At 32.6% G+C, this 11,046-nt stretch overlaps 1 protein-coding gene across 9 annotated transcripts in view; it reads right to left on the minus strand.

Annotated features, from left to right (window-relative positions):
* Positions 1-200: 200 nt before the first annotated feature.
* PTBP2 (polypyrimidine tract binding protein 2) overlaps positions 201-11,046 on the minus strand; it is an 88,562-nt gene continuing 77,716 nt past the window's right edge. For 2 of the 9 annotated variants that reach the window (XM_017503786.2, XM_017503782.2), the window contains exons 9-14: positions 9,529-9,683; positions 8,025-8,058; positions 7,515-7,607; positions 2,152-2,368; positions 1,971-2,048; positions 201-1,798 (exon numbers count right to left, since the gene is read on the minus strand). In XM_017503786.2, the coding sequence (XP_017359275.1) occupies positions 1,669-1,798; positions 1,971-2,048; positions 2,152-2,368; positions 7,515-7,607; positions 8,025-8,058; positions 9,529-9,683 (707 nt within the window). In that variant the 3' untranslated portion in view covers positions 201-1,668. Of the gene's footprint in view, positions 1,802-1,970; positions 2,049-2,151; positions 2,369-7,514; positions 7,608-8,024; positions 8,059-9,528; positions 9,684-11,046 lie in introns of all 9 variants that reach the window. The other 7 variants (XM_017503781.2, XM_017503789.2, XM_017503784.2 and 4 more) reach the window with 6 other exon arrangements.

Genomic DNA, 11,046 nt, shown 5'->3' on the forward strand with positions numbered 1-11,046 from the left:
TACCATCTTTTAAATTAAAAAAAAACAGCTGGTATATTTTCACAGCATCTAGATTTATTTATGGTATAAAGCCATAGAATTGTAATATTATTACTCCTTTCCCACCCTGGCAGAGAATAAACATGAATTCAGAAGCACAGTGGAGTGAAAACAAAGAAGAGGAGAGAGAAAAGGCAGCAGAGAAAGACAGAAAAGGTGAATATAGAGCTACAGAAGTGTTTATTGAGCATGCTACAGAGGTAAGCAGAGTACACACAAAATGAAATTAAACAACCATCAAACCTCCCAACTTTGTTAGAAAATTAATTTTTAATTGTGCCGCTTTCAAACTATACTGAATTTTACATTTCTAAAGATGTAAAAACTCAACTAATAGAAAATATACATGACCATTCTGTCTACATAGATAACAGAATCTATGAATCTTGAAACTAAGTACATCAATTTCAAAAAGTATTGGTCATTTAAACAGAATCAACAATTCAGATTGACAAGAACTGTTCAAATTAATTTGACCTGTAGATTCTGAGCCATGTTTTTATTAAAGTCAGATCTATTCCTAAATACAAAATATTTTGAAGATTTATTAAAACTGAATATTACAATGCAAGGTAAATTAAGACTAAAGGCACATAAACTTTGGTCCCACCTGGTTGTCAGTTTTAGAAAACTGCCACAAAATTAATCTTCCTGCATATTTTCGCAGTACACTTTCTTTATCTTTGAAAAATACATGCACCAGTTCCTGAACTAGCTAGACCAGTCTGCACATGCTCAGAAATCCACAACCATATTCCAAATCTTAATTACAAACTAAGGATGGCAATATATATTTAAATGCACGTAAGTCATGTCAACTTCAAAAACATCTACGAAAAATATTCAGCCACAAACAAGACATTACTTAGTGCTGACATTTATATGATACGTCCCACAAGAGTGTGTACAAAAAGGTTAAGATTCCACAATGCTTTCCACATAGGGCTCAAACTTACAGAAATCACTTTGTTGTCTTAAGAAATTAATACTCTGCATCTTGTTAATTTTAACTAATGCCTACATTCATAACTGAATCTAGACCAGAATTGTGAGATACAAAAGGCCAATGTTTTTTTAAAGCAATAAAGCCTAAGGTAGTAAAAACTAAAAATGCTGCTTTATTCTTTCAATATCATGTATCCTATTTGAGTAAATAGAAAAAAAGGTGACAAGCCAATAATTCAAAATAAGTTTCAAGCAGGAGAAACAAAAACTTAACCTTTTTACACACCCCTGCCTAAACATATTTTAATTCCCATATAACAGTGTGCCCTAAACAACCAATTCCTTTTTTCTAGTAAATGCACAATAGCAACACTAGTTTTCCTTTTTAAGGCACGTATGTCAACTAAGTTGAAAAAAAAAAAAAAGCAAAATTAAATTGAAATTTTAAACAGACAAAAATGGCTTCCCTATACAACAGATGAACTATAGCAGTTGATAACTCTGCCTTTACATATGCCATTTCATTTTATAACCAAGGAATGATAACAGCATGGGAGAAAAAAAAAAAAGGAAACCCCAAAAAAACAGAAAAAAAAATCAAACTCTGGTCCCCACTTTTCTGAACAGTCAATAGGTGATGACACTGAACAATGTGATTCACCCCCAATCTTCATCTTCCCCTTTTTAAATTGTTGACTTAGAGAAAGACACTCTCAGATGATGGTTTTCTCCAAGGTTATAATTATGAAGATCAATCAAGGCCTGAATAGCTTCTTCCACTGTTGCCATCTGAAGAAGAGCCATTTTGTGATCTCTTCTGAAACAAAATTATAAAATTAGATACTTCATTAAATTAGGAAGGGCTTATTAACTACTTAAATTTTGGCCATTCCAGAATAAAACATTTTTATAAACAAAAAGAATAAAAACTCCTTAAAGAAAACTTTTATCAGGTCACTAATTTAAAGATAAGGAAGCTTGCTTACTGAAAAAACTTAAATGCTTTCACCGTGCCCCCAGTGTTAGCAAACAGTGTTCGTAGATCCTCTTCTGCTACTGATGGACTAGGAAAATTGAATGGGAAGAAAAAGTAAAGATTAATAATAAATTTCATATTTTATCAAAATAGAATGTATCTCCTTAATACACTCTAGCTTATATACTTACGGGATATTAGATAGGTGAAGGGTTGCAGAAGGAGGAAAAATGTTTTGAAAATTTTTGGATCCAGGTTTCTTAAAACGATGCAATGGGGAATTACCAAAATCTTTTGTTAGCCCTTGATCATCAAGTCCCTCTCGAGGTAGTTGTACAGTCTGATGTTTGGACAGGGTAACACGAATAATTTTTCCATACATTTTCTGTCCGTTAAGATGATTCATGGCTACAAAAAAAAAAAGAGATGTCTATTAACAAACAATATCAAACCTCAAAACAAAAATACTTAAAATAATAGTTTAAAAATTTGAATTTTCTAATGATTTTAAAATAAATCACCAATTTACCATAGCCATTGGTGACAAGGCCTAGGTGTATTTTCATTTGTACTAGATAAGGCCTTCTAGCAAAAAAGTCAGCTAGTTTCAAAGAATGAAAATTCAGATCATGAATATCTATCTTCCTCAACAATCCTGCTGATAAATCATATAGTAAGCTACACAAGGAAGAAACTTAATAATAATCTCTAGCTCTTTTTCTCCCTCTTGCTCCACATCCTAATTGCTAAATCCTGTGATAGTTTTCCTCCTAATTATCTCTCAAATTCATGTTCTATTTCTCTACTTTTCACTGCCATTATTTTTTATCTGGATAACTCAGTCTGCTCATTTGTCTTCCTGTTGGATAATTCTTTTTTCCAATCCATTTTCTATACAGTAGCATGATGACCTTCGTGAATTACAAATCTGATCATGTCAATACCTACTTAAAACCCTTAAGGACAAAGTCTAAACTCATTATTTAACATGGCTGTACCTTTCCCAGTCTGTACAGGTTGAGTATCCTTAATGCAGAAATCCAAAATCTGAAATGTTCCAAAATCCAAAACTGAGTGCCAACATCATGTTCAAGGGAAATGCTCATTGGAGCATTTCAGATTTGGGAAGCTCAACTGGGATAATGCAAATATACAAAATCCTAACCTTTGTCTCTATCCCAGGACATAGTGCAGCGTGTGAACACAGAACATTACACGACTATTTCTTTACATAGCTGCTGGGTCATTTTTAAACTAAATGAACTGGTCTGATACTAGAAACAATTATATGTTTTATGCACCAGTCACAATAACTAAAAAGACCATTTCTAATAAGTCATGCCTTTGGCTAAACCAAAGGTCTAAATGACTATAATCAACTAGGTAAAAACATCAAAGTATTAACAGTAGAGATAAATGTGGAAGATCAGGAAATTGAGAATAGAACATCCACTTACAAAGAGTTTCTAGTTTAAATGGTATACTACAGTATATACATTCTGACACAGAAGATACAAAGAATTTGTTAAATCCACGAATCTCATACTTACATGTATAAATAAGCCAATTAAATACAAAACAGATCTGAAAAGGATAACGCTGTCAAAATATGAGGTACCATTCGGAAAACAAAAGTAAATTATTATTTTACCTATAACTTCCTTAATTTATTTTTCTTATTATAACTACAAGACATTGAACTTACTTCCCTAATTTCAGTTTCTGACAAAGCTTTTGTTTTCTTTTTCACTTAAAAATTCTGGTATTCTAATTATCATTTCCCTTCCCCTTTAGATCACTTCCGATCCTACTGTCAGCAATCATCTGGCTAGAATCTCACTCATTACCTGGCTACTTCCTGAGGTAGCTGTTTGGCTATTTTGTTTTATTTTAATCCCATTCCTTGGTCATTCATCTGTTCTGTATACAGTTACTATGCCTGGGACATTTTCTTATTCCTTCCTTCCATTATCTCAAAGCTCAGCTGTTTGTGCGTCTTTTTGTTTAGACAACTTTTTTTCCTGACAACCTTAAGTCTAGACAGGCATGGTGGTGCTTGTAGTCCTAGCTACTTGGGAGGCTGAAGTCCGAGGACTGCTTGAGCCTGAAGGTCAAGGCTGCAGCGAGCCATGAGGGCACCACTGCACTCCTGCCTGGGCAACAGGGCAAGACCCCATCTCAAAAAACAAAAACAAACCAAAAACATTTTGACTCATACAATACTGAGGCTTATTTTTAAGTTTCTGGATACAGGTTTTAAATGTATCCTTTTGTTATTTATTAATTCTAACTTAATTGTGCAACAGTCAGAGAATAAGGTCTGTATGATACTCTTTGAAATTAGTTGAAGCTTGCTTTACGGTTTAGTATGTCACTGATTTTTCAAAAATGTTCCATATGTGCTTAAAAACTGTGTTGGATGCATACTGTTAGACACATAATTCTGTGCAGGTAACTGTGCTGTATAATTTGTATCTCTGTTGATTTTCTTTTTTTCTGGTCAGTTTGACATGTAATTCAGAAAGGTGAATTGAGATCCACCACTATAATAGATTTGCTCAAGTTTACCTTTAGTTCCATACATTTGTTATTTATATATTTTGAGGCTATTTCACTAGGCACACATATACATAAACTGTTGCATCTTCCTAGTGAACCAAATCCTTTATCAATTCTATGTCTTAAGTTAACAAAGGTATTTAAGTTTTCTTTTGCTTACTATATGCCCAAAATATTACTATCTCTTTACATCCCTTTCCTTTCAATGTTTCCATATCCTTCTGCTTTACATGTCTCTTATAAAAATGGATACAGGTAGCTTTTTAAATATCAAGTCTGACAATTTAGTTGACAAATTTATTCCTTCACATTTTTCAACATTACTGATGTATCAGAATTTGATTCTACTATAATTTCTTATTTTTCCCTATTTTTCTCTGTATAATTTTCTGTTTCCCTCTCTTTCCTTTGTTTTGGGGGAGAAGATCTCTGTTTTATGAAAACCAGCAATGCCTCAAAGAGTAGCAATTACTCATTACTCATGATAGTGTAAGTGAAAACCAGTATATACAAAATTGTTCAGATATCATAATCACAGAATAATATGATTTCTACTCACTTTACAGAACATTTTGATATAATTTAGTAAGTAAAGGCTTATTATGAACAAGAACTAAGTTTATTTTTGAGATGTCAGCTATATATTAAATAAAAACTGAGGCATTTAAAAAATAGTTCTTGAAAACATGAACTAGAGAAACTATATTACTATGAATAAACTACTACAGCATTTTGTTAAAATTTATTTTAATTTTTGGAGATCAATATACTATCTTTAAAGATGCGAATTTACAAATTATACAGTATTATTACCCAATAATACTCTAAGAATGATTTATATAGTATTAATCTTTAAAAACATCTTAATGTTTACAACTTTTAGAACTCTGGTCTGAAACAATTTAACATGGCCTGTAAGATCTGTAACAATTCCATTCACATTTAAACATTACTGAGTATCTCTTTAATTATCTGCCTATAATACAAAGCAATGAATACCTACAAAGAGTCCCCTTGAAAACCAAAAAGAATAAGAACAGAGTCCAGAAATAAAAAAATGTTTTGGCCTTCTTTATTTGTTCTCAATGGTACACCACAGAGTTTGGTGTGTGGGGCAGAGAGAAAGCAGGAGAGAGCGTGTTTTAAAGGAAGTGATAGTGTCAGTGCATATTTTTATGGTCACACAGTTTAAGAAAGCATAATTTACCTAGCAGCAATGAGAAATGATGAATTATTTACCACTAGATACAGTCCAAAAATTATAAGGTCTACTAGCAAGTCAAAACTTTAGTGACAATATCTTATAAAATTGGGCATAAATGATTTACAAATATAAGCACTATTAACAGAATTTTGTTCTCCCAAAATTCATATGAACTCCTAACCCCCCAATGTTTAAAAATAAGATCTTTAAGGAGGTAATTAAGGTTAAATGTGGTCATTAAGGGTGGAGCCTGGACTCAATAGGACTAGTGTCCTTATGAGAAGAAGAGAATCTTAATGTGCTTGCACAGTGGAAAGGCCACATGAAGAGACAAAGGGAAGATGGCTGGTTGCAAACCAAGAGAGACCTCACCAGAAACAATCTGCTGGCAGTTTCATCTGGGACTTCTAGATCCCAAAGTTTTATTTCTCAAAATTTTGAGAAAATAAATTTTTGTTGTTTCATCTGCTCAGTCTTTGGTATTCTGGTTACAGCAGCCCAAGCAGACTTCAAGTATGGCAAAAAATTAAAATATTACTTAAACAGTCTTTACATAAAACAAAAACTATCCAGAAGATCTGAGGTAATTCTACCACAAGTAATTATCAACCGTAAAGACTCTGTATCCCTTATTTAAATGACACATAATGCCACCCATAACTCAAACAATTAGGGAAAAAATGACACATTTGAGAATACTCTAACTATGAAGTATTGTCAAATGCTACTTATAGTATATGTGAAAACAAGAGTAACGACTATTCCCGCCAGAGTACAGAAGTGTGCACAGAGAAATAGGAAAATATATACTAAGTATCTTGAAATGATCAGAACTTTCATATCTCTTTAAGACATGTACCACCATTTTAAAAATGAAGAGCCAGATGGATAGTTTTATACCTCATCTGAGCTGTTAAGACTATTGGAAAGGAACACTAAACTTCAAACTTATTTTCTGTTTGAAATTCAAAATTTTCTATGTGACGCCAAAGACCGAAATTGGTCTAGTATAATAAGTTGTTCATCTCTGAGTCTCAATAGGGATATAAAAGCATAAATACATTCGTCCTTACATCAAAAATGGCAAATTTACAAATTAACAATGTGAATACAATTAGTCTGAGGTACCACTATCCTTGAATCTCAATGAACAAAATCTAAGAGCATCCTGGCACTTACAGTCAATCACTAGTATGAATGTGCAGGTGTGTTTTAGATTTATGTATCTGACTATGTACGAAGCCAAATGACATATAAGTTTAATTAAAATAACCAATTATTTATCTAAGTAATGAAATAAAGTGTAACTTAACTACAGTAACTTTTAAAATTTCCAAAGGGATTAACAACAGTGTTTTTAGCACAAGTTTTTCATTTTGTAAAAACCTGGTATCTCAAGACTTTAGATGAATTAAAATAACACGACATTAGGTAAGATTCTATGGACTATATGAACAATTAATTTGCTTCTACTACAAGGAGTAGTTGGAATAAAAATCACTATTGATTTTCAACATAAATGATATAATTCTCATGTGAAACCATTACAATTTGAAAATCTTTTCCTATTAGAGCATTAGAGTGCATTTGAGAAATAGGAGGAGGATAGCAGAAAAACACAAATACGTTTATTACATACAACTGTGCACATTAAAATGACATTTTGAGCCCTGGCCATTAAAATAAATAATTTCTTAGTGATGTAAAGCGGTTTATTTTTATTTGCAGATTCACATTATGCATTTGAAAGTAGAACTAAAGATGTATAGATAAAACATAGTTTAATCTTACCAAGTTGTGACTGGTTTCCATCAGCCATCTGTATTAGAGCACTGTCTTTCTTATTGTACAAAATCTTCACACGCTGCACATCTCCATAAACACCTTTTTTGGAGCCACAGAGAGGTAATCCAAAAATGGAATTAATTTTATGTGAAAGTCACCTAAAGATTATTTTTCTGACATATCAATGGAACATTCAGACATCAACATGATCACTCATTCAATCTCATCATTCTCACAAATGAATAAAGAAGATCAAGATTTTGAACAGTGAATTTTGAAAAGAATAATTTTTGATAAACCCTCAAAGCTATGTGAATGATATTAAATTAAAGACCATGCAAAATAAATTAGCATGCATTAAAACAAATTTTGTGTCTATGGAGAGTTTTAAATAGCAAAGAAAAATAGCAAAAGATTTACTATTCAACTTTAAGCCAAAGTGCTAGCTACAAATAAGAATTAAGGTGAAACAAAAATCAAATCAATAATAAAAGTATAGTGCTAACAATAACATACCGAAGAGGGTAAACAGACTTTGGGGCGTAACCATCTTTAGAAGGAGAGAAGAGCAAGCAGCGTAAGACAAGAAGAGAGAAGAGTCGAGGAAGAGCGGAGATGAACAGATCATCCATAACGAAGGGTGGTTCCCGCAGAATGGTGAGGTGGTCATGGATCATGGTTCAAGGCGGTTAATTGGGGCAAGTTGGTCCGAGGAACATTTGTTCAAGCACAGAAGCATGAACATAGGGAATGGAGACAGGGAATGAAGACAAGGACAAGGAAAATAAAGGATAAGACAGGGAAGGGAACGGGCATTTGGGAAAAGACAAGGAAAGGGAAGGTGAACACACAGGGAAAAGGATGAAATGGGGAAGGGAAACAGCAATGCAGAAGAAAAAAATAAGGAATTGGGGAACAAAAACAAAATAAAATATAGGTCAGTACATAGGAAATGCAGGAATTTGGTCAGAAAATGGTTGGTTTATGTACTGTACAAGAAAAACTGAGTAAAATGTAGTCATCCAAGACAAATATGGGTAAAGTACATCTATATCAAAGAGTAAATACAGCATTTCATCTCAACATAGGGAAGGAAAGCATGCATAGGAATTTTAAACTTTGAACTTTAACTGCATAAGCATGGCTGGTTATGAAATGCAGGCAAAAGTCTTAAAATAAAAACAAAGGCACTCTGATTCAAACATTTTAGCATGCAGAACTGTGAATGATAATAGTACTAAATGATAAAATAAGCTAATGTTCATATTAACAGAGGCCAATTAAAAATGAAACAAATATTCAAATTAGACATCATAAACTGATACACTGAGCTTCCCACATTTCATACCAGCGTTCATAGCATTCAAAATAAAATATACCAGACGTAAAATGTACAACTAAAGAAAACAACTTAGCAATAAATTTTATTTAACCGGGTTGGGGGGGGGGGGGTCAGGGAGGAAGGGGTGGGGGATAAAGTTAAAAAATATTTTTAGAAGACAATGACTAATAACTGCAAAGAAAAAATTACTAAGAAAGACTGGAAGAGTGCCTCGTCAAGATCTTTGGAAGAACCTTCAAAGAAAAATGTATTAGAGTAGTTCACATAAAAGATTTAAAAAAAATGCAATGACATATAAGCATGAAATGAACAAGCAAATAATTAGAAAAGGCAAAGAGCAAAATTGTTTTACAGTTAAATTTGCAAATTAGATCACATTTGCCTTTGATAACAACAAAAAGATAAGCCAAACTACAGTACTTCACCATATTTTTCTTAGGAAAAATAGGTTAGGTTAAAAAATATACATATATAGATATAAAGAGACATGACTGTCTAAGGAAATAAAGTATTACCTAAACAATACGTAGAATTTATTCAGAAGTAGAAACATACAGAAAATACTTTGACTAATGAATGTACATAAAAAGAAAGGCAAGGGCAAAATGAAATAAACATGAAAAACTTTCACAAATGAAATGGAGTTAAAGAATAAACATTAGAGATTATTTTACTAACCTCTTCATTTAAATTGCTAACCAACAGGACTGTATTGCCACCAGCTGAGACTCCAGGCATACCCACTCGGCCAGCAGCAGCTGCAGCAGCTGCTGCAGCAGCATTTGGAATAGCCAAAGGACTCAGCGCTCCTGGAACAGCTGCAACAGGAAGCCCTAATTTTAAAATAAAGCATATTTTACGAAATACACACAAGTCGTTTAAAAAAACCAATTTAAGCACGAGGGCTGCATGGCTTAGGGCTGACCATTCCAAATGGTTCCTGAAAGTTAATTTTTATAGTGTTTAGAAAAATTGTTTGCTGATGCATAGTAGAGAAAAATAACTGATTTCAATAAAACCATTAATTATTTGAACTAAAGTACATACCTGTATTATGTTAAAATATCAAATACATAATACTCTATTTTCTCTGGAAAAGCAAACAAAGCGTGAAGAATTTAATTCCAAGTCATAGGCTTGGAAAATTCACTTCCATGATTTACAGTAATAAGCCAAATGTAAAAAAGTATTACTTTGACATAATGGTAATTCACTTTTTTCTGCAAGTGCTATCTTCTTCATAAACTCACACTTGAAATTAGATAAATAATTACAGCTTATGAAGCAAAGATAGTAGTCTTTCAACTCCTAGACAAATCCCTCTGATCATCATTGTTTAATTCATCCAAATAAAGACAATCTTAGCAAAATGTGCTTGCCTTCTTAATTATACACTCAAGTAATTACAATGAATACAAGTTTCTTCAACACAATACTCTCCCAGTTGAATGAACAAGAAACCATCACTATACAACACAGATTTTGTTTCAGTATTTTCCTATCCTTTCCCAATCTATGTTACCATTTCCTTATTTTATTGTTGTAGTTTCCAGTCTTATTGTTGTTCTACTATCTTTAAGTCACCATATCTTCAGTCACTTATTCCAGAGAGAAAACCCTTTTGTGTTAGTACCCTTCATCTACTTTTCCATTACCAATCAACTTGGAATACTTTAATCTCTTAAATTCTTACACACTAGCTTATTACCCATAAATATTGGTTTATTAAAGAAACAAGTTATATGTTCTTTTTTTTACCTTCCCAGCATAAAGGAACACTCAAACTAAATGAAGTTGATTTCATGACATACCTGGATAGAACGGGCCCTTACCACTCTTGTTCCATAAGTTCACATTTTATTTCTTCTTTCTTTCCAGCTTTCGGGTGCATTTCCTAAGAATCTGCTGTTATCTTTGGTTTTAGAGATCTTATTCTTTTAAGTCAAGTTTTTGATCTTTTTACTTTATAGAAACTACTATGACCTTTCTTTCACTGGCAGCCTGAAGTGCTCTTTAATATTCACAATCCTTAACCTAAGTTTTTGACTTACAAAACTTTTTCCTCCGATCGCCTTTTAATTCAGCCATTCTCTCTTCTGAGAACTCTGTCAGTTGCATATGTTTCTCATTTAATACTTTTGCTCTTGATGAGTCTTTTTTCACAGATTTTTGCCTATACTTTTTTTTTTTTTTTTT

Source organism: Cebus imitator, unplaced genomic scaffold (genome assembly GCF_001604975.1).
Source record: "Cebus imitator isolate Cc_AM_T3 unplaced genomic scaffold, Cebus_imitator-1.0 Scaffold315, whole genome shotgun sequence".
Lineage (NCBI taxonomy): Eukaryota > Metazoa > Chordata > Mammalia > Primates > Cebidae > Cebus > Cebus imitator.